This window comes from Xyrauchen texanus, chromosome 26 (genome assembly GCF_025860055.1).
Source record: "Xyrauchen texanus isolate HMW12.3.18 chromosome 26, RBS_HiC_50CHRs, whole genome shotgun sequence".
Classification (NCBI taxonomy): domain Eukaryota; kingdom Metazoa; phylum Chordata; class Actinopteri; order Cypriniformes; family Catostomidae; genus Xyrauchen; species Xyrauchen texanus.
Genome location: NC_068301.1, coordinates 35,801,215 through 35,829,023, shown reverse-complemented (window position 1 = coordinate 35,829,023; position 27,809 = coordinate 35,801,215). Strand labels below are relative to the sequence as shown.

Below are 27,809 nucleotides of genomic sequence, written 5' to 3'. Positions count from 1 at the left end.
ACCTTCATTTCAGGCAGCGCTGCCTGTCAGTGAGTGGTTTCTTTGAAGCGATTGGCTTTGTCTCTCACTCCATGATTGCTTGGATTACTACTACACTACAGCTGGGAAATACAGTTGAACATACAGCATCAGCATTAAGGCGTATCACAGCTGAGAAACAAAACAGAAGAATTAATCAAACGTACTAAAGATGCTTACCTACCAGAGTTTCCATGTTGGGAGAAAATGTAAATATTCAACATGGTGGAGGACAGAACGAACCAGAACCATGAAATGCTCAGAGAGGACCCTGCTCGGACAGCTATTTTTACATAGAGAAAAAAGGATGTATTTGACCAAAATTCCATAATCTTCAGCAAGCTGACTAACACTACACTACAGCTGAGGAATAGAGTTAAACAGCTATAGCTTTAATGTTCATCTTGGCTTGGGAGTCACAACAGACACAGGTAATCGCACACACTCAATTTCTCCAATTACTTGTTAGAAACAGCCGAAGCCGTCGTTACTAGTTCTAAAGTGATGTTTTTGAATTAGTAATGGAGGCTTGTGCACATCTTTTGATCTAGCAATGGCAGAGACTGGTCCGTGGCGTAAGAAAGTATTTCCACGTACAATTGTGTTTTTAATTTTACATTAAACTTTTGTGTAAAAGCAATATCACATTCGCAATCGTGCTGTATGGTCCTAAATCAGCACGACAGTGATTACCTGTGGCCGAATCACATCCGTGCTGATGTAGGGTCATACAGCACTCTTGCTTGTGTCACATGGCTTTAATAAAGCCTGATGACAATTAAACCATACTGAACTGTATATTTATATGTATAGGTTTCTAATGTTGCCCGCTCCTTAAAAAAGGCTTTATTCCTGTATGTGTCCACTTTATATTACAGGTTAAAGTAGAATAAGTGTGAGGTAAAATGGCTCAGTAATTGGCAAGTAATGCATGAAAGTCACCCTTCTTATGCATGCTGTTATAACCAAACATCAGTGATTTGTTAAGCATTTCTAAATGAATATCGGTCATCAATGAACCCTTTATAAACTCTTCACAAATAGAAGTTTAAAGTAAAGTGTTACCAATATTCCTTTAAAAAGGCCAGAAAAAAAATAAATCCCAGATTTCATGTCCAATCAGTGGACAACAATGTTCATATTGATCCATTATTGCTGGTTCAATAAAGCTCTTTTAGAAACACACTGAGAACAGACTAGTCTCAATGGCATTTGACTGTAATTTGTTTCTTTAGACCGATGGACCATCTTTGTGCTTGTCTACAACATTTGAAATATCATGGGAACAACCAGTAGATTCAATATACAGTTTTTCATTTAAACCAATCCAAAAGGGAGTCCATACTTCGTAACTTCACTGATCATTGAGGACCACTGGTGTGATAGTAATCCTCTATGGTACAGTAACAGTTTAATACTGTGCTTAGTTTATTAAAACCGAAGAATTCAATTTCTTTCAATGCTAAAATACTTTCCCAGTTTATATATTCCAGTTTATTATGCAAACACTATAAGTAAGCCATTTGTAGGTTGATTTCCCCAAAACGTGCAACTCCGTTGTGCCACCAAAATATTGCTCCATTTGTTTGAGCATCCCGACTAGCACAACATAAGAACATTGGTGCAACCAATGGTTTGAGTTCGGGAAACCTGTCTGAAAACAGTCAGTAGTTTCGCAATTCCATTTGATGGCACAGAGATTACAAACTTCACCTTTAATGAATCAATCCTATGAATACAAACTCAGACAATCCAAGCAAATTAACGCATCAACATCCCCAACGTGAGGACGTTTGCAGATTCTTGGAGTCAAGAGTGTTCAGCGAAGAGAACTGAATTTTTGGTCTCTGGTCTTTGAGTCTTTATGCCCTCTTGAACTGTGACTATGATGAGGTCTTGGAGAGGAGTTGGTCATCTTGTGGGTGTGATGACCGGTTTGCTTTCCTTTGGATCTGTGATGAGAGTGGTGTTTGTGAGGCGTGCTGGTTGACTGGCGTCCTCCAGCGATCTTGGGCGGCTCTGGGGCAGGAGAGGGGACGATCTCTTGAAGAGGGTCCAGAGCTGGTGGCACCACTTGGGGCTTGGCTTGCGGACAGGAGCTTGTCAGGAGAGGAGAACGAGAAGCTGTTTCCAGCAGACCTTTAGTGCCCTGTGTGCACTGCAGAGGAACACAGGGGGAAAGATAGAAGGGGAGTAAGAAAGAAAAGGGTGACAGAGTAAAGGAATGTGACAAAGACAAAAACAGAAATAGATTCAAGTTAGGACCAGTGGTCCAAAACAGACTTGAAAGCAAATGTAGAAGTTTTGAGGTGCATGGCTTAAAAAGAAAAATAGCTGAGAAGTAAGCAATGGCCAATCAGAAAACAGCATCACAGATGAGTCATGCAGATGTCATTAGGGTACAATGTGGCAAAAGGCCTCCCTTAAGGTAAATGTGCTTTTGATCTGGTCGCAAAGAGTATCAAGAGTAAAAAACTACATTTCTTTTATGAGTATTTATGGAGCAACATTATTTGTGTGAAAATCAATAATAACCAAGTTATTTTGATTAAAATTATTATAACAGCTTTTGAAAAGGAACAATGGATTCCTATGATGCTATTCACACCGGGTCCGACAAAAATTGAAAAGAAATGTCTATGGGGAGCAGTTCGATTTTTTTCCCTTCTGATTGCGATGAAATCTGACTGACCAATGAGATAAGAATGTGTCTGCTGCAGCACAATCCAGCGCATTGTAAAATATAAATATTTACATTAAATTGTTTACTACAAGTGTAGCAAATTGAATTGCCGACCCTCATTGCTATTTTTATTGCAAGGGTAATATAACACATGTATTCATGTAACGGTGCTCTTTTTTGCCCCACGCACAAGAAACCCTGAATTCAATACAAATATGCAATAATTAAAGAAAAGATTGCAAAAGATTTTATATTTTATTTTATGCACCATATTTTAAGCTATACATATTTTACATTATTTCACATGTATTTACTGTATATCACTGTACCTTTTGTTATATTTTCCAGGCATTCAAAAAGAATATCTAAGTTTAATAGTTCATTTGGAATATACTCATAGCAGTATATACGACAGAAGATATGGGACGTATGCAATAGCGCTCTTAACACATTTTCAATATTCCACTAAATCAGGGGTCGGGAACCTTTTTTCACTAAGGAACCAATTTTAAAATTTGTGGTTGATGCATTTTACAAGTTTTTCCAATAAAATACAATGTTTATATTGCCCATTGACTAATCAAAAACAAACAAATATGCAAATATTAATAGGTAACAACGTGTTTGTGCGGGTCTCCATAAAATGACTTAATTTTACTTCATGAAAAGTTTTAATTCCCTTTTGGGCTTGATGATATGTAAAAAACATTTTAATGATAATCGCATTTAAAATATCAATATTCGATTATATGATCAATCCCCAAAGGTGAATATTTTTGCTTTATTAATTTTGCTTTAAAATTTTAATTAATTTATTGAAACACGAAAAACTTAAAAGACATTTCTAAATTCAAATTGCACTTTAAACAAAACGAAAAAGCAATACAAATAATTAAGTGATAAAAAAATCCTCTATATAACCTCCACAAATCCAAACATTTACCGGCTCCAACGGCTCCATTTACCATCACGTAAGTATCAGTATGCAGAAACTGGTGAAAATTACTAGCATACAACTTAAGAACTAAAGACAATTATAAATGTAAAGATTATTATAATAATCATCATAATAAAAATTATGTTCCCAAAAAATGTGTTCTTTTCAAATGTGTTTATTGCGTTTTGGTCATATTTATGCTTACTAAAGAAAAAACTAGAACTCAATTTTAGGTTCAAGGTGAAGGTGTCTTGTATTACCTTATGATTTAATCACTTTCATCTTTATTTATTTAATACAGATATACCTGTATATATAACTGAACCTGTAGAGTTGTGTTCACAATGTGTAAGAGTGAACTAAACTCACAGCATCTCACGAGATGATCGGAGATTATTTGCAGCATTCTCATAGACTACATTATTCTAGAAACAGCTTTCAGTTGAATAAAACAGAGAAAAAGGAGTGATAACTCTTTACATGCACTTGTTTCACGAGACAGGGTCCCGCTGCACGCCTCTGAACAGTGAATCAGACACGAGTATTGACGGCTTTTCTTTTGTCTGTTCTTAAAAATATAATAAAGTGTTTCTTCAAACACATCAGCATTTCTTGTCATGTGTCACTCTGAGACTCCTTTTGCAGGTAGATGAGCAAAATTACTCGTGCATGAAATGCATTTTGAGATGAGCTCGCAAACTGGATTGAGTCTATATCACACCCTGTTTGCACATAAAAAATAACAAACGTTCATAAAATCACTTGTAGAAATGCTCTTAACAGCTAAGATCAATAGTTTTTGGGAAACGAGGCCCAGAACTCAATGAATGTTTGTGTGTTGGAGAAGCGCTTTCTGCTTTTCTTACGTCTGTTCTTCAAAATATAATCACGTTTTGTCAAACGTGTGTCTTTGTGTCTAATGTCTTGTTATATAACACTCCAAGAAGTCTTACAGGTCGCCTTCCACAGTGGCTGGTACATCAGCAAAATATTCTGCATGAAAAATCTGCATTCGGCGGGTGTTCATTTCAAACCTTGTTCACCAGATTTTGAACAAAGAGCCACTTGAGGCTCGTGAGCCATAGGTTCCCGACCCCTGTTCTAAATGCATCAAAAACATGGAAAGAACGAATTAAATAATTATACCAAATTAGGTAAATAACTGCCTTTACTGCATAAAATATACTGTATTTATCTCATGCATTGACAGCTGAATACTTAAAGATCCATGCAACAAATGAAATGTTTGTATAGCAGTGCCGCCTGTTCTAGAGGGGTGAAATTGTTTTTTAATTTAATCAGTTTCGGTCTCGGTGTGAATAGGTCTTTTGTTGGCAGTTTGTCTCGCACATTCGTCCCATGTGTTCTTAACCTTATTTTCTTGCATACGTGGAACACGAGAGGAAATGTGTTAAAAAATTTGAGAACTACTCTTTTCTATACAATGAAAGCAGCAGAAAAACACCATAAAAAGACAGAAAAAGTAGTCCATGAAAAGCATGTGCGTTATTTTAAGTCTTCCGTAGTCAAACAATAGCTTTGTATGAGGAACAGCAGTTTAAGTTGTTATTTACTGAAAAACTTTGTTCTAATCTTTCAAATCGCATTTGCACGTGTCTTCACCACTTGCCCGTTCAAGGTGAAAGTTTAGAGGTGAAATGCCCACTGTGTGTCGCTAAAAGCGAGTTACATTTTCTCCCAAACAGATGAGCAACACATGAGATTAATGCTCTATAGCGTTTTAATTCAACAAAACCTACAGCTGAAGTCAAATGTTTTCATACACTTAGGTTGAAGTCATTACATCATTCTAACACTCCACAGATTTCATATTAGCAAACTCTAGTTTTGTCAAGTCATTTAGGACTTCGGTTTCTACTTTCTGCATGACAAGTCATTTTTCCAACAATTGTTTACAGACAGAATGTTTCACTTTTAATTAACTATATCACAATTCCAGTGGGTCAGAAGTTAACTGTGCCTTTAAGCAGCTTAGAAAATTCCAGAAAATTGTGTCAAGCCATTAGACAATTAGCTTCTGATAGGAGGTGTACTGAATTGGAGGTGTACCTGTAATGTATTTTAAGGCCAACCTTCAAACTCGGTGCCTCTTTGCTTGACATCATGGGAAAATCGAAAGCAATAAGCCAAGAGCTCAGAAACAAAATGTGGACCTCCACAAGTCTGATTCATCATTGGGAGCACTTTCTAAATGCCTGAAGGCACCACGTTCATCTGCACAAACAATAGTATGCAAGTATAAACACCATGGGACCACACAGCCATCATACCACTCAGGAAGGAGACGCATTCTGTATCCTAGAGATGAACCTAGTTTGGTGCAAAAAGTGCAAATCAATCCCAGAACAACAGCAAAGGACCTTGTGAAGATGCTGGAAGAAACAGGTAGACAAGTATCTATATCCACAGTAAAACGAGTCCTATATCAACATAACCTGAAAGGCTGTTCAGCAAGGAAGAAGTCACTGCTCCAAAACCATCATAAAAAGCCAGACTACAGTTTACACTACAAGTTTTTTATTTTCTTTTTTTTGGAGATATGTCCTCTGGTCTGATGAAACAAAAACAGAACTGTTTAGCCATAATGGCCATCGTTATGTTTGGAGCAAAAAGGGTGAGGTTTGCAAGCCGAAGAACACCATCCCAACCGTGAAGCATGGGGGTGGCAGCATCATGTTGTAGAGGTGTTTTGCTACAGGAGGGACTGGTGCATTTCACAAAATAGATGGCATCATGAGGAAGGAAAATGATGTTGATATATTGAAGCAACATCTCAAGGCATCAGACAGGAAGTTAAAGCTTGTCGCAAATGGGTCTTCCAAATGGACATTGACACCAAGCATACCTCCACAGTTGTGGCAAAATGGTTTAAGGACAACAAAGTCAAGGTATTGGAGTGGCCATCACAAAGCCCTGACCTCAATCCGATTTACAATTTGTGGGCAGAACTGAAAAAGCGTGTGCAAGCAAGAAGGCCTAAAAACCCAACTCTTGTGGAAGGATACCCAAAACATTTGACCCAAGTTAAACAATTTAAGGCAATACTACCAAATACTAACAAAGTGTATGTAAACTCTCTACTTTTATTCTGATATTTCATATTCTTAAAATAAAGTAGTGATCCTAACTGACCTAAGACAGGGAATGTTTTCTATGATTAAATGTATTTGGCTAAAGTGTATGTAAACTTCTGACTTGTACCTCCTTACCCTAAACCTAACCAATAGTGTCATAAAAGCAAACCTGACATGAAACCTAAAAAACACAATTGCTGAAGCAACAATGTCATTTTGTGGTGCTTGTACGACAGTTTTGGTTCACATGTTGACTCGCTCTTCAGGACTCGTACCCCTTCCATTGAATCAGTTTAGCAACCACAGTTTGATCGCACTCAAACAAGCTTGTAAATGCAGTTGGATGTGTTATGCAAATGTTAAAATCCATTGTGCACTCTAGTTAATGTGTTTAGATGTTATAAGATAGTATTACATGAGCGAAAAGTAAGGATTTATGAATTTGTGGAAAGTGGAAAAAGTCATTGTTGTAGCATCTCTAGTGTTCATTTCACCAGGAAACTGCCACAATACGTACAAGCCATGTAAAAATCATTTTGAAAATATGTAGATGCAGTAACGTGATTCTTTGAGACCAGATAATTTTTTTAGTACTTTATTGAGCTTGACAGCCCCTTGTCACTACCTGCATTAATTGTATGGAAAAGGGAAGCTCGGACATTCTTTAAAACATCTCTTTTTGTGTCTCACGGAAGACAAAGTCATATGGGTTTTGAAAAACATGAGGGTGAGTAAATGACAACTTTTAGTCATTTTCATATGAACTATTCCTACGTTCTTGGTCTATAGCATGATCCTTTGAAGCTTTAAAAGAAAGATGAAATTATGAGCTCAAAGTTCAAAATACAGTACAAGTCGCACATACACCGTAAACACAAACTAAACATGCAATATGGTCAGTCTTCAGAATGGGAAGAGGCAGTGCTGATTGTATGCCGATACTTGAAGATCAGGCCTGCAGCGTTGTGCATCAATTGCAATGCATCACTCCAGAATGGCAGCGGGAATCAGTGCAACCAGGCTGCATGCAGGCCAAAAGCGCATGGAGACAATGTGATGCCACATACAATCATTTATGACTGTGCCCCAAAAACCCTCCTGAGTCTTACCAACCTCCCCATAATTCCCCACTTCTGCCCACTAAACGATCAGCTGGCACATGACAGGGCGAAATCCAGGCAATCTTTCTCCTAAACACATGCACACACACACACACACACACACACACACACACACACACACAACAGGGTTCAGGGTTAATGTGTTGAGGCTGGTGAGTGTTAACAGAACTAATGTGCCCTAATGCACAGATGCATGACTGCACAGTTCAAGTACTTACATGCCAGAAAACACAATGAGTTGTGTTGTGTGCACACAAACAGAAAACATTTGCAATGCATACACATTTACTATATCAAGGCAGTTACTAGGGATGGGAATTGTAAGGATTTTAACGGTTCCGTTAACGATTGTTACTTTTGAAGAAATATTTGGAAACAAATTACAAATTTGCCAGATGAGGAGATCATTCAGATTTTAACAGAGCAGATATAACAACAAATCAGAAATAAATTGAAAAATGCACGTTTACACAATTTTTAATTCTAATGTTTTTTTAGAGGCATTAATGCAATCCAATAACTGGTTCTACTGTAACTATACAGTATATCAGTACAAGTTATATTACATTCTAAACAAACAAAATTGTGCAAACATGTTTAAATCATTTGTTTATATATACAGTGCATGTACATTGTAAGTTATTGTTTCAGTCGAATTGAAAATGACGGAAGTCATAACGTTCAGGTAAGTGAGATTAATTCAATAGCTTGTGTTTTTGATTCACTAAAAAGAACCAGCTCAAATGAGTGATTCGTTCATTTATCAGACATATACTGGTCGCACTGTAAATTCAAAAGAATAGACTCAAACGAGTCATTCATTCGGGAATTGGACTACACTGGTCACAATTTTAGTTTTGCACTGTAGATTCAAAAGAATTGTCCCATAAGAGTAATTCGTTCAGGAATCAGTCAACAATGTTCATACTGTGGGTTTCGTGCTGTAGATTCAAAAGAACGGTTTCATTAGTCATGCGTTCATAAATCGGACTACACTGGTCGCGCTGTGCATTTTGGATTCAGAGTTACCGCTGAATAATGCAGCAGGAAACACGGTCTGAGTATTTTAGTTTGTGTTCTGGAAAAATGCACGTTCAAGTATCGGTAACGGAACCGAAAGTCATTAAAATTATATGGTTCTGGTAACCGGTTTTTGCAAATATACATGCAGGAGAGGTATTATGCTGTAGAGTTTACAAAATATTTATTTAAAATTAAAATGCATTTTCAAAATACACAAATACAAAATATCTTTAAAAAAAAAAAATTTACAAAATCTGTCAGAAAACTTAAAAAAAAAAAAAAAAAGATACAAACAGATCAGGAATTTAACCCTTTTTGTTTCCCATGGGGAATTCTTCATTGTCACATGCAAACATTTCACAAATACATGCACACATACAATCTCCAAGCATCATGTGTATATTGCCACAACATCCCCTCTACAGCTATAACAGTGAACACTGATGCATTAGCACATGAAGAAATGCAGCTGGCACATCTTCTAAAAAGACTGAGCACATCAATTTTATCTTTAACAGTATTTTTTTCCTGCAATTCTACCTAAATATAATTAACATCATTCAATAGTCATATTTAAAAGTGCAGAACAGGACACAGGATGGCACTGACTTATCCACCCCTGGGTTTCACCCAGAGAAAGCATTTTTTTGTTTGTTTACTGACATGGTGAAAGGCACTTTTTTGGTGAAAGGTAAACATCTGAACAAACAAAACTTAGTTTTTTTCAGAAAAACTGTAAATAAACAGCAAGTACTGTAAAGCACATTCACCCGCTGAAAAACACCCACATGTGTGAAAATGACAAAAACCTAAAACAGACAAACAAGTTTGTTCGCGTTTTTCATTTACACTCCATTAAAAATAAACAAACAACCTTGGTTTATACCTAGACTGTGTTTCACAAGCTCCATTAGTTATCATAATCATCTGTGTCTGTGAGTAACAAAGGTCTTCAGAGATGTTTGAGATAAACCTTTGAATAAAGGCCACAAATAAATACCTGCATAATCTCTCACACTAGCAGTACTTCTGCTCACTAACTGTGAATTCCACCTAACGTTACAGGAAGCCAGAGGGTTCTTTCCTCTTTCTATAAACAGAAGATGCATATTTGTGCGATGTGAAGCACATCAGCAACACCCGTTTTATTTTTGTAAACCATGTATACTTATTCTCACTGATCTGTGAAGGAGATTCAGCGCCAAACCAGTTCCATAAACCTCCTCCATAAACAATCCTTTCTCTTTCAAACTCAAAGTAAACAACATAAATATCTGACCTTGTCTGAGACATAGCAATCACAACAGCTACATTCAACACTGTAAACATTTTCAGGACACCTGCACTTGTGTTGTAAATAAAGAATGCATTTCATGCCAAAATGCAAAATAAACCACAAAGCTGGGGGGGGCATCAGGCTGTTGAGTTGTGCTAAATTGAGATGTCAGGTGGCTGTATGGTTATGACGGGAGGTGGTGGAGGTGGAGGTCGGCCTGAGGTTACTGCTCGTCCTACCATGTTAATGTCGTTTTTAGCAGCTGGCAGCTCGATTTCCAAGGGACTGGTCTGAACAGAGTCATCAGAGGGCACAAACCCTCTCCTGTCAATCAAACTGACAAGAGGAGAAAAGAGGAATTAAGGAATTAAAATAAGGCCTCAACAATAAATACAGACTTGTTAGATAGAGTAACGATAGACATTTTGCAGATTTGGTCAGGGCAAGGGGTGGGCAATACAAGTCATTTACATCTCAATATTTTCTAGATTGTCATATGCATGACAATATACACATTTGTATCTTTAAAATAAATTATTCAAAAACTAAAAAAAAAATAAAAAAAATAGCAGTTTTCAACATGACTAAAGTCAATTGCAAAGAATATCTGCTCGACACAAAAAATGAGCCTTCGCTGATAATTCTGGAAGCTCTGTGATTGGCCAAAATGCTAAGTTAGACTAGTTACAATTGAGTCCACTGGGGGTGATGTGGATGTCTGTCGTTGAGGTGTTGGATGAAAGGAGATATCATGCAGTCTTCATTGTGTGCTTTCAACAAGTGTGAAAATCCTCGTAATATTTAGATAATTTTTTAACTCTATTGACATTCGGTTCTTGTTGGAGTCAGGCAAACAAACAGACGAGGATCTGCTTTTATGGTGGAAAGAAAATATGAAGCGGCACGAGAAACTCTGAAGCTGATCAGACCACATGTGTATGTTAATCTCTGAACAGAGACATTGTGAATTTTATAAAAAGCCAACTTTCACCATTTGTTTTTCTAAACATGTGAAATTATAAAAATATTAAATATTAAAATTTCACGTATGTCTGTTACTTATTTTTAACTTGAATTTTAATTTACGTGTAATCAACTACTCTTTTTTTGTAGGTTAAAGTAATCAAATACAAAATTATTCCGAAATGCCCATCCCTAATTATATATTTCTTCTTAATCTGTCATTTTTAACATCTGCATATTTACAGATAATTCCACCTGCTTAAAAATACTAATTTGTTTAAAAAAAAAAAGACAAAAATCTTCAATTTATTAAATGAAACCTGCCTACAATTTTAATTAACAAAATTCAGATTCCAATACTTCAGTCATTGTTCTAGCTCCATATTTTGCTTAACCACCATAAAAGTTTACTGCGTTTGCCAAATTTCAATCGGTATATTGCCCACCCCACAGGGCGATGACAGAATTATTTAAACACACACTATGATACTACAGATAGATTGTAAAGCCTGTAACAGAATGATCAAACTACCTAGAATACATTTTCGACCTGAATCCCAATGTCTCACCTAGGTGGCATGGGTCCACAGAGAACAGAGCAGCAGTTTTTTATGATACTGTTGTAGCTGTATGGATTTTCCACGTCCTCATTCCCGCTCTTGCCTGACCACGAACCTTTAATCTGGGATACAGACACAAAAATGTTGCAGTTAGAGAAAAAACAAGCCGCTTTTTCAAATTAATCCTCAATTGATACAAGTTATGAAAGGACAACACTCACATCCTCATTAGTCGTAAGATTAGCAGCGACCAGGTAGGTATGGAAGCCTGAGAGGCCCAAAATGGACCACACTGAGAAGAAGCAGACCACTAACTCAAGAGCAGTGGACAGAAGTCAAGGACATAATCAGATAAACAATATACACTGATGGCCAAACGTTTGGAATAATGTATAGATTTCACTCTTATGGGAAAAATAAACGGTACTTTTATTCACCAAAGTGGCATTCAACTGATCACAATGTATAGTCAGGACATTAATAACATGAGAAATTACTATTTACTAGTAAAACTACTTCAAAGAGTTCTCATCAAAAAATCCTCCATGTGCAGGAATGACAGCTTTGCAGATCCTTGACATTCTATCTGCCAGTTTGTCCAGATACTGATGTGACATTTCACCCCACACTTCCTGTAACACTTGCCATAGATGTGACTGTCTCGTCGGGCACTTCTCACGCACCTTACAGTCTAGCTGATCCCACAAAAGCTCAATGGGGTCAAGATCCATAACACTCTTTTCCAATTATCTGTTGTCCAATGTCTGTATTTCTTTGCCCAGAGAACCTTTTCTTTTTGTTTATCAGTTTCAAAAGTGGCTTTTATGTGCAATTCTTCCCATAAGGCTGCACCCCTGAGTCTTCTCTTTACTGTTGAACATGAAACTGGTGTTGAGCGGGTAGAATTCAATGAAGCTGTCAGCGGAGGACATGTGAGGCGTCTATTTCTCAAACTAAAGACTCTGATGTACTTATCCTCTTGTTTATTTGTACATCTGGTCTTCCACATCTCTTTCTGTCCTTGTTAGAGCCAGTTGTGCTTTGTCTTTGAAGACTGTAGAGTAATGTAGTGTTTCAAGCATTATATATCCTTCATTCCTCAAAACAATGATTGACTGATGAGTTTCTAGAGAAAACTTGTTTCTTTTTTGCCATTTTGACCTAATATTGACCTTAAGACATGCCTGTCTATTGCATACTGTGACAACTCAAAAACAAACACAATGTTAAGGTTCATTTAATGAACCAAATATCTTTCAGCAGTGTTTGATATAATGGAAAGTGATTTTCTAGTATCAAATGATCAATTTAGCATGATTACTCAAGGATAAGGTGTTGGAGTGATGCTGCTGTCTAAATTTGATAAAAATGACTTTTTTCCAAATAGTGATGGTGCTGTTTTTTACATCAGTAATGTCCTGACTGTACTTTAATTCACCAAAGTGCAATTCAACTGATCACAAAGTACCAATTTCCTTCTGAAACAGCTAAATCTGTACATTATTCCAAACTTTTTGCCACCATTGTATATCCACAAATGCTTTAGAATTTGCACAAAGAAAGAAATGTTCTGGATTCAATACACGTTTATCAACAGCATCAGTGGCATGTTGTTGATTCCCACAGCAAATAATTTCGACTTCAATTGCATGTACTGTAATACAATTACAATGGAACTCTATGGGGCAAGTGAACCAGAGAGAAAGCAGAAATCTGGAGCTTGTATTTTTGTTGAAGCACTTTTATTCATTCTTCTGCATACATTTTTTTAAATTTTTTTTATTTTTTAAGATCTCTGAATCGTACTTTTGAGCTTCTTGTTATGAGTTACAGACATAATTCCTGAGGGTGGAGTTACGGATATACGGATAGTTATGCACGTTACTTTTTAGTTTCCTTACTGTGTAAAGAAAAGTATGGCTACATGGTCACAACAGGAGATGACAGATTAGAAGGTTGCAAGTGTTTTTATCACCCTAGTCTCATACGAACACCTATACTATTGTGTATACTAATATTTATTCTGTTGTGATTCTTGTGAACCCCATAAACCTCTATTCTAAGTTAATATTTAGTTTGTTTTTAACAACGGTTGAAATTTTTATTGTGGTAACTGACAGCATGTCACAGATGCTGTTAATAAAGCTCAAGTCTATTGAACCCAGAGCGCGCCTTTAATCATTCCTAAATATCATATTTCAAGTTAAAAACATCTGAAATCAAGATCAAATATTAAAAAAATGAAAGGATATCTGGCAGGACTCTCTTGGAGAGCTAAGACCAGCCCATTTCCTCCTTGTGACCCTATAAAAGAACATTAGTTACTGAAAGCCCTTATCTGATTTAAAACGTTTAAGAGACTCGATGCCTCATTTGGCCTCTTAATGTATCGGTTGATCAAATGAGCATATGCAAACAGCCATATGTACATCAATCTACTGTGAAGATAAACAACAAAAGCTTTTCTGTATCTCATCGTGGACTTGCAGGAACAAAGAAAAGGGATGCTTAACACCACTGTGCTATCTAAGGTTCTGGTTAGAAATTGGTTTGGCAATGGGCCTGCTATCAAATAAAGGAAGTTTCAATTTATGGCATTTGCCTTTGCTTCTATTTGTCTGAGCTGACTGATATAGAAACAGTTAGTCTGTAAGCTACAATGACACCTACTCAGAGCCAGGTGTGTGGTTACACAACCAAAGATGAAGGCCGTTAGGAAGGAGAGCGAGACGATGAAGGTGTAGAAGAAGCGATAATTTCGTTTTCCCACACAGTTGCCGACCCACGGGCAGTGATGATCAAACCGCTCTATCAGAAACACAAGACAGCAGCCTGTCACATATTGTAGTGACGTGTGCTTAAATTATTACAGCAGTAATGAAATGCTCTGTTGGCATAAAATCAAACAATAAACAAGTGAGGACTTGAATAAAGGTTTAATAAGAACGCTTTATCTTAGAATGCAAACAAAAAAAAGGTTTTTTTAGAAATGTTATGAGATAATCCATGGTTAGCTGTGCGGTAAATGATTTTAATGCACAAAGTGGCAGCGAAGTACCTCCACAAAGTGCATTCAAATCATTTAACACATAGCTAACCATGGATTATCCCGCTTATGCCATGGTCACTTGCCAGCATGGATTAGTTACAGCTGTCATTGATTTTTACAGTGCAAATTTTGACTGGAAGAATAAAAATAACATTTAACTTTATGTACAGGTTGTTAGATCTAGAGTTCTGCCCATTCTAAATCAGACACAGAGATTAATTTGAAGGATTTTAATAAAATGCTGCACGAATAACTGGAAAAATTGTGAATTTAATTACTAAATCCAGAACTAGTAATAACCACATAATACAGAATAGTTGACACCCTGAACATGTCATATTTAATTCATATTCTTTGTCATTTTCACATTAATGAGGAAAAAGTTGCTGACATGACAGTTGTAAAAGTTGCACTTACTGTACATGATGAGGGGAAAATCATCCAAAACGCTCTAAATATGCAGATTTGGACCTCTAAAACATCCATATGGTATCCATTAATGCTGCACGGTTGATTGAATTAAAAGATCACCCAAAAGTTTAAATTCAGTCATTGTTTACTCACACAAAGGGAGAAATTGTGAAAAACAATATGTTCAGTGATGTCATACAATGGCAGTTTACCTCTTCAAGCTTCAAAAGAACCCAAAAGTATAAATCAGAAGTCTAATCAATTATTCCATGAAACTCGTGATTTTTATGAAAGCATACGATAAGGTTTGGTGAGAAACAAACCGAAATCTAATGTATTATTTCGTGAAAATGTTCACTGAACGTTGCTCTCCTGTGTGCATTCATGATAGGGCACAGGAGCAGAAGTTCATGCAGCGCCCTCACAACATTGGGCCACACAACTCACCACACGCCCCACTGAGAGCGAAACACATTATAGCAACCACAAGGTTAACCCAACGTGACTCTACCCACCCTAGCAACCAGGCCAATTGGTTGCTTAGGAGACCTGACTGGAGTCACTCAGCACGCCCTGGATTCAAACTCACAACTCCAGGTGTGGTAGTCAGGGACTTTACTCACTGAGCTACCCAGACCCCCTCTGAGCCGATATATTGAGGTTCCTGTAAACATCTGTGTAACCAAAATTTGTCGTGTGCCTAGACACAAAGATGGCCACTGTGGTTAAACCAAGTAAAATATAAATAAACTGGTGAGTTTGCAATACCAATACATAGAGGTAATCACTAAAATAAATTAGGAAAATTACAAATGGTCAAGCAAGCTATGCTGGACCACTTGAGATGGACTGACCCTTTCATAACTATCATGAGTCTCATGGAATAATTTATTAGACTTCTGAATTATACTTTTGCAATCTTTTGAAACTTGAAGAGATAGTCACCATAAACTGCCATTGCAATCACGGAGCACAACATTTTTTTTTTTTTTTAATACTTTCTCCCTTTGTATTAAGAAAAAGAAATATAGGGTTATAACAACACAGGGGTGAGTAAACAATGACTGCATTTTCATTTTTGAGTGAACTAATACTTTAAGAATTAAATCACAAAATGGCCTTGCACGATTTCAAAACCGCAAAAGGCTGCGTGTTATGAAACAGTCTCCATATATATGCAATATAAAATATGCAATTTCAAGACATTATATTTATTGAAGGAACATATGGAATTTGTGTTAAAAAGCTCAAATGTGACCAACATTATGAAAAACTACTGATAAAATAAAATTGGTAAAATGTATATTTTCATAAACCAAGTTAGGTCACTGAATAATTAACAACATCAGCTTAGTGCACATTTCTTTCCAATATAAGCAAAATGGACATTATAACTAAAATAAACATAAAAAAATAATTATCATTAATATTACTTAAATATTCATCTGTTTCTCACCCACATGTATTATATCACTTTTAAAGACATGGATTTAACTGGAGTCAAACTAATTATTTTAATTTATTTCTAATTAATTTCATAACTAATTTATTTCTAATTAGTTTCCTTTGTGATTTTTGGAGCTATAAATTGCTGGCCATCATTCACTTGCATTATAAGGACCTACAGATCGGAGATATTCTTCTAAAAATCTTTGTTTTGAGCAGATGAAAAAGGTCATTCACATCTGGAATGGCATGAGGGTAAGTAAATGATGACAGAATTTTCATTTTTGGGTGAACTATCCCTTTAATCCTACAAATGAGCAATTGAAATAGACTTGCTTCCCTCATCAAACACCACTAAGAAGTGTTACAAAGCAAATGTAAAATTCTGATCTGATCATGTTGAAGCCCAAAACACATAAAGTGGTGTGTACGATGAGCCATCAGACACTTACTATGGTAAATTCAGTGAGACTTTGGTGTTATGGTGTTATTCTCTGCTCTTACCCACACAGTTGTCACACAGGCTGCAGTGGGAGGTGCGCGGCGGACGGAAGATCTTGCAGGTGAAGCAGTACTTGAGTTTCACCACCTGCTGGTTGATGACGACCTCTTTTGTGCGTGGAGGGGGGCGGTAGGATGAGGAAGAGCCCGCTGGGTTGTCTGTGAAGAAGAAAAACAAGTTTCCAACAGAGGATGAAATGTCAGGAAGGAATTTCAATATTTAAAAGTAGCAATGTCTCTAGGGTGTTCTGGGTGGTCGCTAATTCAAAAGAGTCCACCTCAAATAGAAATAAAACGGTTCTAAGGAAAAGTTTGAAAGAAGTTTGTAAGATTGTTCCGTAATGACATTTTTTAAAATAATAATAATAATTCTCAAATGTTTTCTTAAAAAGGTCTTAATTGTTTTTTTGGTATAAATAAAATGACAGGCTTTGATAATGTCTGATCACACTAGTTTCCTCATGAAGTTGCCGTTGCCTTGTCTAATACAACAAATTCAATACTTCAACACTGGTAAATCCTAATGATTTCACATTTAGCGATCTATTAATATTTTAATTAAGTAGCATGCACCTCGTAATATTTATTTTTGATGTAAAGTGTGTGAGATGAGTTAAATACATTAAATGTCTTCTACTATATATGTATGTACAATTATAATTTTTAATGCTTAATATTTGTGACCCTCTCCATCATCGAGTCATTTTGACCCAGAAACACATTGAGTTATGCACTGAAGTAAAAAGGATTCATTTTATAATTATTATAGTTCTACACTGAACAAAATATACTAGTAAGATTTGCCTCATTCTTATTATATACGTTTTTGTACAGTTTTTGGAAGTAAATATTAATGGTATAAAATCTAGTTAACTTCATGGCATAATATTGATTAAAGTGAGTGAGCAATTCTAACTTTAAACATTTCAGTTAATACAGTAATTTGCACTTAGGGTTAGGTGTACACAAATCTGATGTACACAGCACTTAAACACAGCAAAATGTAAATGAACATTTGATATGAACATTTCACATTTTGAACTTTCCTTATAAACACATGTTAAATAAATGACATATGGAAGCCTTCCACGGGGAAGCTTAAAGGAGCAGTTCACCCAAAAAAATTAAATTCTCATTATTGACTTACCCTGATGACATCCCAGATGTGAATGACTGTCTATCTTCAGCAGAACACAAATGAAGATTTTAAGATAGAGCTCTGTCAGGTGCTTATAATAGAAGTAAACTGGTGCCAGCACTTTGATAGTCCAGAAGTCATATTTGGGCAGCATAAAACTCTACTCAATCAATGAATGTCCTCTGAAGCGAATCGATACATTCAAGTAAGAAATAAGTCAGAAATTAAAATGTTTTTAATTTTTAAAAAGCTTTTCCTTCAAGCAGCTGATGCAAAGTGTGATGTAAGCACGTTGGTGATTTCACACAAGAATTCGGAAGCGGCGTTTATTTACAACAGAACGTCATGCAAAAGTTCAAACAGCATCAGAGACCTGGATGTGAACACCGATTTAAAGTTAAAAACGTGTATCAACTTGTTTCTTAAACATATCGATTCACTTCAGAAGACATTCATTAATTCACTGGAGCATGGATTTCTTTTATGCTGCCTAAATGTGACTTTTGTACAGTCAAATTACTGGCACCCATTTACTTCCATTATAAGGGTCTGACAGAGCTCTATGTTCTTCATTTGTGTTCTGCTGAAGAGACAGTCATACACATCTGAGAGGTCATCAGGTTAAGTCAATAATGACAGAATTTCATTTTTGAGTGAACTATTCCTTTAATGCATGCTATATATAGTCTATTAGACAACAACTCTTTACTTGCATTACATTACTGGCTGCGCACGCAAGACAAAATACGATGACAGTAACAATCAATTGATAATTTTTTTTTATCATGAACTGTTAATTTTGAGAAGAAAATTAAATTCAGAGTTCACAAAAGAAGTTACCAAACATAAAAACAACAATAAAAACTGTGTAAATAAACTTGCTAACCATGAAACCATTCAAGCTCATTATTTATTCAATCACGCTGGAAACACAAGCTTGGAAATGTTAAGTAAAATTTACGCATTTTATTTACCATTTACATTTACATTTATGCATTTGGCAGACGCTTTTATCCAAAGTGACTTACAGTGCACTTATTACAGGGACAATCCCCCTGGAACAACCTGGAGTTAAGTGCCTTGCTCAAGGACACAATGGTGGTGGCTGTGGGGCTAGAACCAACATTCTGCAGATTACCAGATTACCAGTTATGTGCTTAGACCACTACACCACCACCACTACCATTTACCAGTGAAACGTACTCAAATAAGTAAATATGACAAGGTTTTCTACATTAGGACTGATAAATGATAGCACATGGTAATTCTAACACACAAACATAAATCATATTTAATTATAAGCTAAACCATTCATTTTTACATGCTTGAATTAAGTACAAATCTAAATTTACCTAATTTTACCGCAAAATGTTTTTTTCAATACTCTAAAGATCGTGGAGAGAGAGCGCTATGCAGCTCATCTGTTTGAATTGAATAGCATGAATTGTCATTAAGAAGCTTCAAAACATCATTTATTGTTTGAATTCAGTGATAACGTTTACATTGTTTGAAAGCTGAAAATGAAAATAACATACAACACAAAAATCACATTTCTACATTAACAGCCCATTGCAACCTCCAACTCAACATGATAGAACGAGTCCCATTTGAAACAACCCAACATTAAACGTCTTATCTTTTGGGGTTTAAGACCACTGTGAGGTTATCCTAACTTTAAGATCTTATTTACCACAATTTTGAAGACAATTTGAACTAAGTTTTTAAGAACAATCTTAAGAAAAAATAACTTTAAACGTGTTTTTAGTTCATAGTAAATATTCAGCTTCTTTTTTTTTTTTAATCCCTAATTTGGAATGCCCAATACCCAATGCGCTCCAAGTATTTGTGGAGGTGTAGTGACTCAATCTGGGTGGAGGAGGATGAATGTCAGTTGCCTCCACGTCTGAGACCATCAATCCCCGCATCTTATCACGTGGCTTGTTGAGCGCGTTACCACGGAGACCTAGCGTGTGTGGAGGCGTCACGCTATTCTCCACAGCATCCACGCACAACTCACCACATGCCCCACCGAGAGCGAGAACCACATTATAGTGACCACAATGAGAAGGTTACCCCGTATGACCCTACCCTCCCTAGCAACCAGGCCAGTTGGTTGCTTAGGAAGCCTGTCTGGAGTCACTCAGCACGCCCTGGGATTCAAACTTGCGATTCCAGGAGAGCTAGTCTGCATCAATACTTGCTGAGCTAACCAGACTCCTCATAGTAAATATTCATAACTTTTTTTCTTAAATTAGAAATTTCAAGGATTTTCTTCTTGAGAACATTTGTGAATCCAGCCCCTGGTCTCAAGTTTGTGTTCGGGTCCCACTTTCAATGTATATCGAAGGAATATTTAGCCTGTTTCATTGTCCGTAACACTAAATAGCTGTCACTTAGAAAAGTAATAGCAAAACACCTCATTTGAGGTATCATTTATGTCCATAGCACAAATGGTGTGCTTTTTGCATTTAATACTTTGGTTTATGGGTTTCTTTGAATTCTTAATCGAAGTGTAAGCTAAAGTAATAACGATGCATACCTTAGTAAACAGCTTTTGAAAACTAGCATAGGAAGTGCAAAATAAAGCACCGGCATGTTATTTTCTTGTTTGAAAAGCTCCAAGAATAATGGATGAACCTTTATGAACTCCAATGCTACAATGATATGCCCGTTTCCTCTGAACAAGGTAACATGTCATTGTAGTACTCAAGAGAAATATGTGATACTATTGACTAAGTGAAGATTCATGGCACAGACGGTCTTTGTGTCTAGTGATATCCTGAGGCCATGTGGATATAAAGTGTGTGTGACCCTGATTATCATTTTGTCACGTGACCGTCATCAAGTAAGTGTCATAGTCTGTAATTAAGGCAGAATGTCCTGTTATTTGTCATGGAAATGAAGGGATGTTGTCCCATTTAGAGGCAACAATGCAAAAAGGTTTCCAATTAACAAGTTTAGACACATGGATTGTTAGTTTCAGAGTAGTTTTCATTTAATTATTTTTTTTTTGGCTTTGGTGGTGTGTGTAATACTTTGGATGTTAAAATACATTTTTCTATCCCAACTTAATACGCAGAACCAACTACAAGTAAGCCATTTGTAGGTTGATTTAGCTGAGAAGTGTAAATACCTTGGTGTTATAAAAACATTGCAAGGTTTAAACAACCCGACCAGCCTTACATAGACACAGGCTTCATTCAGTTTAATACTATTTCTGCAGTAGCTCATATAGTATGTATGCTGTACATAGTAAGTACATTTTAACAGCACACTGCATCAGCGATGCCCTAGACTTGACTTTACATTCCCAGTCTGACAACTGAACCGGAAGCAACACCAACTGAATCTTACTTGACACCTTATATAATTGAACTGCCATCCTAGTTTAAAAGAACAGTTCACTCAAAAATGTCAATGCTCTCATCATTTACTCACCCTCATACAATCCCAGATGTGTATGACTTCCTTTCTTCTGCACAACACAAATTAAGATTCAACTCTGTAAGTCCTCACAATGCAAGTAAATTTGAAGCTCCAAAACTCACATAAAGGCAACATAAAAGTCATCAATAATACTCCAGCGGTTTAATCCATGTCTTCCAAAGTAATTTGATAAGTGTGGGTTAGAAACAGATCAATATTTAAGTAATTTTTTTTAACTAGAAATCTCCACTTTCACATTCAAGTTATTCAAGATAGAAATATTGGCCTGTTTCTCACCCAAAGTGATTGCATCACTTCAGAAGAAGTATATTAAATCACTAGAATCATATGGATTAATTTGATGCTGCTTTTGTGATTTTTGGAGCATCAAAGTTCTGGTGAATTGTATTGTGAATTGTATGGACAAACAGCAGAGCTGGGATATTCTAAAAATCTTCATTTGTGTCAGCATTTGTGACACCTGGGATGGCATCGGGGTGAGTAAATGATGATAGAATATTTTTATTTTTGGATGAACTAGTCCTTTAATATGCAGAGTCAACAATAAAGAGATGTGTGGGTTGATTGCCCCGACAAGTGTAAACACTGTGGTGCAATCAAAGCATTGCTCTATTGGTATGATCATCCCAAAGGCACATTTCTGAAACGTAGGATGGCAGAGGAAGACTCATTTATGTTTATGAGACAAATCATACCTGATTTGGTTATGGTTAGGTTTATCTGACCAATCAGGTAGTACATTCCTGATGAATATTACGGATTCGTCCAATCAGGTATGACTTTCCTCATGAATATAAATGACACTTCCTCTGACATCCTATGTTCCTATTCACGTCACATCCAGTCCAATATAGAGTAGCAACACTGGCTCACCCACCCAATACGAGTTTGGGGTGGGACTTTTGGTTTGACCAAATGGCAGATAGGACTTTTGTTTTTGTGATGCTAGTGGTGCAAAATGTACTCATTTTTTTCTTCATTATTTATCCATACAAATGATGCGATCAGATGAGTATTTGAACAGCGGTGAAAAACTTTCTAATGATGTGTTATATTCATAGAAGCAGACAGATGGTGCTCTCACACTGTTATGAGTGAAAAGGTGGATCTGACACCATTGAAAAACTGTGATGACCAAACGTCATCATGCAATAATCAGTGAGATTTGATGTTATTGACGAAGTCACCATATTTGATTTGTGCTCTGTATACGGGAGTTGATCAATGATTTGATCTGATTTTAGAGTGAATAATCTCTTATACAGAGAATATAATCTTAATGACAACTTTTACTGTGGTTTTATGGTGGGGATTTTTTTGGGTCAACATGCACTTTCAATATATAGAAAACTAAAGACAAATTTTCCTTTTGTGTTCCACAAAACAAAGTCATACAGGTCTGGAGTGACCTCAGGGGGAGTAAATAAGTGACAGAATTTTCAGTTTAAAAACACAATGCAGTAAGCTACATAGCCATGGGCACGTGAAGATGCATTCTCTCTCACCGATCTGCTTCTCGATGTCTGCAGCCTCCTCTGCTGTTGCTCTGGGCAGAATGCCTGGATCGGTGAAGCTGGTCTGGAGGAGAGAGATGATCACAAACACAAACAGCACCCCTCCGATCACTGGGATGCAGCTGGTGAGGTGCTTCACCAGGAATGGGCAGCTGTAATGACAGAAGATCTCAATTAGCACATCGATTCCGGAACACGGAAGCTTGTGTTCCATTAAACTGTTCCATTCCCTCCAGCTCTGTGCATTCCAAATCCAATGATTAACACTATACAAACGCCTTTTAAACAGAGCAAGGGAGTGAGTGATTGTGGTTTTATAAGCAAGAATTTATGTCTGATGTTATACTAATGCAATAATATAAAGACTTTGACTGTATCATAAAATGTAATCTCTGCTTAATGTACTGCATGCACATGTCTAGTGATATCCTGAGGCCATGTGGATATAAAGTGTGTGTGACCCTGATTATCATTTTGTCACGTGACCGTCATCAAGTAAGTGTCATAATCACAAATTAAGATTCAACTCTGTAAGTCCTCACAATGCAAGTAAATTTGAAGCTCCAAAACTCACATAAAGGCAACATAAATGTCATCAATAATACTCCAGCGGTTTAATCCATGTCTTCCAAAGTAATATGATAAGTGTGGGTTAGAAACAGATAAACATTTAAGTAATTTTTTTTAACTAGAAATCTCCACTTTCACAGGAAGCTGAATTAAGCGGTGCGATTAACACCAAAATGAGTCACATCGAAGCACACATCATTAATAAACAGGCGTATCTCGTATAATGCCAGAAATAATATTCTGAGAGATCCAGCAAATTTATAGGAAATACAAATCTATACTAATGTACTATGTATAGTTGAAGACAGAAGTTTACATGAACCTAATAGGCCTACATTTAAACTCAGTTTTTCACAATTCCTGACATCGTAGAAAACATTCCCTGTCTTAGTTTATTATAAGAATGTGAAATGTCAGAATAATAGTAGAGAGAATGATTTATTTCACATTGATTTTCTGTGTAACAAAGAACTATCAGCAATGGTGAATTATCAGTACTCTATATGCACGTACACATACATATTTTACATGCTAATTCTCTCTCAAGGTGGCACTGATGTGTCAATGATTGACTTGATTTACATCTGACAAATGCTATTTGACGAAGACACAACATGGAGTGTCAATTTCACTGTTAATGCCCAGGACAAAAAGATACACTTCTTTAAACACACTTTGACCCTATAGCCCGCATGTTGTCACAACGTGGACCTGATGCTTATTGACAATGATTTGAAGAAAAATACTTTTTTTAAATGAAATACTGTTTAAAGTGATTTTTTTTTTAAATGTAATGCATTTATTGCATTTTATTATATTCAATTATATTTTATTATTATAACTAAAATGTACTTGGGGCTTTTTAATGACTTCTCAGCCAAATCTAAATAGTAAAACTATTAATGTACAAAAATATCAACCAACTATTTTGCGAAACTATATTGTAATAAATCATAACATTACAACACCTGAAGTTTGACAACTTGCCCCACATAACTTGCATTTGACCTTACAATAATGAAAAATATCCTTGTCCCAAGACGGTTAATCCTTCTATTCTACCTATTAATTTCATTCTTGCCTTAATGAATGCCAGCGTGGTTTTATTGTGTTTACTTGTTCAACAGCTAAAAAAAAAAAAGCACGATTATACTGGATTTTAATGTGTGGGATACAAAAGGACAGTGTTAAACTAGATTAACCCTTGTGTGTCACTTTAAAGTGACTCAGACGTCCTTAGAGGACAAAAATCTCAAAAAACTCTCAAAAAACTGCAACAATAAAATTACACATTATTTTCAATTTTTTAAATAAACATCAGTCCTGATCACAATGCAACAACATTGCACAAAAAATAATAATGCATTAAAATCAGTGACAGATTAAAATAAAAACCCACTCAAGACCTTAGGGGACAAAAATGTCTGCACCAAAAAAATGCCATACAAATATTATATATTAATGTTATTTTCCACTTTCACGGACTTATATTTTTGTAACCAACATCAGTCCTGATCATAACTACCAAATATTCATTCATTTTCAGGATTTTAACCCATTAAATGCCAGTTTGTTCATATAATGCCACTGGTGTTTTTTTTACACACACACACTTTCTCAATTCACACATACAAAACACACTCTGACATCCATACATCACATCCACACAATTTTAGCTGCATCTGTGCATCATTTATTTAATTGGCCTGCAGTGCTCTATAATACTGCAAACAGAAAATAGGAAAAAAGCTTGTATTTGCTCCATAGGCTACACATGAGGAAAATATGGCGCCATCTGGTGGTAAATACAAATTCAAATTTTGAAGCCAGGATTCCAGAATGAAAGCATAATAGCATAGAATTCATGATTGTATGCTTTAATGGTACTGGGATCAAATATTGCCGTTTCAATGGGTATCAACGGGGACATTTTTGTCCTTAAGGTCCTGAGTGTAACTATTTTGTGTACATTGTGTATTATAGATGTATTATAGCAACGGAGGGTGAAATATAAAAATTACACACATCTTTGGCAAAAAATAAATAATAATTTTTAACAACGCTCGCACAAGGGTTAAAAACGTTAAACGTTGTTAAAACCTACTGACCATTTGTCCCAATGTCCCCTGTTGTATTATGATTATGTTATTTATAGCAGGCCCTTTATTGTGGTGAACGCGTCCTCCACGCCTTCAGACAACAATTATTTTCATATATTCTCTTACAACAGTGCGGTCAGCCTACCAGCCCAAAGAAAAACACCTCACTTACTCGAAAATGAAAAACAATCCACTGGTGACCAGTATGAGCCCCAATGTGAGAGGCAGCACGCCGCTCTGACGCGCCACGATGATGCGTCCATCGCAGTAGAAGCGGTTCTTCCCGGGAAACACCTCCCATTTCCTCCGCGCTCGTGCGGGCTTGTTCTCGGGCAGAGCTCGCGCTGGAGGAGTCGGTGCGGGCGTCGCGAGTGCCTGAGGGTCTATTTGCTGATATTCGCGATTTTTCATCATTAACGATGGTGGAAACAAGCCGCTCTGCGGTCAGTGTCATCAGATATCAGCTGCTGAGCGGATAGATATCCGTTAACTGTGTCATTACAGACAAAACAGCACGCACGCCGACCGCGTCCCACTTCGACAGCAGAGAACACAGCCGAAACGGAACACGACGAACGCAACGGATTTAACAGAGAGTGACGTAACGCTGTATGTAGCGGTGACGTCACGGACGCATTTCACTACGAGTCGATAAACAAGCAGAGTCAGTCATTTGCCACCAACGCAAACCGTGTAATCTGCTCAGCTATTATTGACGCATTTTTCATTGCAGTATTTACATTATATGAACAATAAAATGAATCCTTCCCCCTTGTATTCATAGTCACACAACCGCAGAGATGATCTGATCCCACACACAAAACAGGATGTGACGGCAGAAATCCTCAGATGCTCTTCACATTTCATAATCATTTGAGAGCTCAGTTATACATGTATCCACTACAAGAACACATTTCTCGCGGGGTGATGAAAGCAGTGACGTAGGGATAACAGAGAGCTCAGTTCAATGTCATTCATAAACTATAATACCAGTAAGACAATCCCATGTACTGTTTTGATGAAGAGCACTAAACACAAATCTGCTAATGTTTTGCAGGCTTAAATATATTGTTTTTTAATTCAACTAAATTGACTGTGAAGTCATTCTATTAAAATATTATTTCATGTGATGATGGTGCATTTATGAATAAATATTTTGAGTAGAACAGTATGTATATTAAATGTCCATTCAGACAGTGTTGGAACTCTATTTCATGATAAATTGTGTATTGGTTTCCCCATTCAGACTGGGTCAGTCACATATAAAAGCATTAGTTTGAATCAAAACAGGATGATATATCCCTGTCCACTGGTCAAGTTACTGATTTGCCTTAAAACAATAGTGCCAAATTTTAACCCTGTAAGACATATGAAAGAATTGCCAGAAAATGCAGATTTTTATTTATTTTTACATTAAACTGTTTTAGTACCATTAGACAAACTATCAAAATAAGTCAAAAAAAAAAAAAAAAAAAAAATCCACATTTGATACATTAGGCTTTAAATGTCATTATCCTCCTGAGGCCCAGTAATTCATTTTTGTGGTGGACATTTGTTCACATGTATCACAGTTCAATTCATCAAATACAATATGAATAATATATTCTTTTTTTCAATAAACAGTTTTATCATATGAATTTATAAATTAAGCACCAAACACTATAATGACATTTAAAAAAGGGAAATTGTAAAAAAAATTTCATTGGGTCTCAGACCCAATTGATAAGATCATAATAGCTTGTAATGTAAAATAATGAGATTTATATAACGACAGAACATGCTGTATATATGAAAATACACAGACATATAAGTGCACAATTTAATTAGTACACATTTTATCTAATAAAATATTTGGCAGAATAGATTTTTTTTGTTGTAGTTGTATTTGTGAGGATGAATTTAATGTAATGTGATTGAGAAATAAACCTAAAAAACCTGCTGTATCACATTTGATCCAT

General features: G+C 36.3%; 1 protein-coding gene across 2 annotated transcripts; it reads right to left on the bottom strand.

Moving 5' to 3' along the window:
- Nucleotides 1-1,182: 1,182 nt before the first annotated feature.
- LOC127619954 (palmitoyltransferase ZDHHC18-B) lies at nucleotides 1,183-26,408 on the bottom strand. 2 transcript variants are annotated; one of them, XM_052092996.1, is made up of 9 exons: nucleotides 26,024-26,408; nucleotides 23,174-23,334; nucleotides 17,087-17,242; nucleotides 14,347-14,484; nucleotides 13,929-13,980; nucleotides 11,898-12,000; nucleotides 11,686-11,798; nucleotides 10,393-10,489; nucleotides 1,183-2,176 (listed from the first exon to the last, which is right to left on the bottom strand). In XM_052092996.1, the coding sequence occupies exons 1-9, from the start codon at nucleotides 26,263-26,265 to the stop codon at nucleotides 1,838-1,840; spliced, it is 1,401 nt and encodes a 466-aa protein (XP_051948956.1). In that variant the 5' UTR covers nucleotides 26,266-26,408; the 3' UTR covers nucleotides 1,183-1,837. The 2 variants fall into 2 exon arrangements, with proteins under 2 accessions (XP_051948956.1, XP_051948957.1); XM_052092997.1 differs by lacking the exon at nucleotides 1,183-2,176 and adding an exon at nucleotides 7,865-7,923.
- Nucleotides 26,409-27,809: the final 1,401 nt, after the last annotated feature.

Coding starts and splice junctions, on each gene's coding strand:
- LOC127619954 (XM_052092996.1), bottom strand. CDS start 26,265: ATGATGAAAAATCGCGAATATCAGCAAATAGACCCTCAGGCACTCGCG. Junction 14,485..17,086: donor CCTGTGTGACAACTGTGTGG/GTAAGAGCAGAG, acceptor TGTTTCTGATAG/AGCGGTTTGATCATCACTGC. Junction 11,799..11,897: donor ATCTTACGACTAATGAGGAT/GTGAGTGTTGTC, acceptor TCTGTATCCCAG/ATTAAAGGTTCGTGGTCAGG.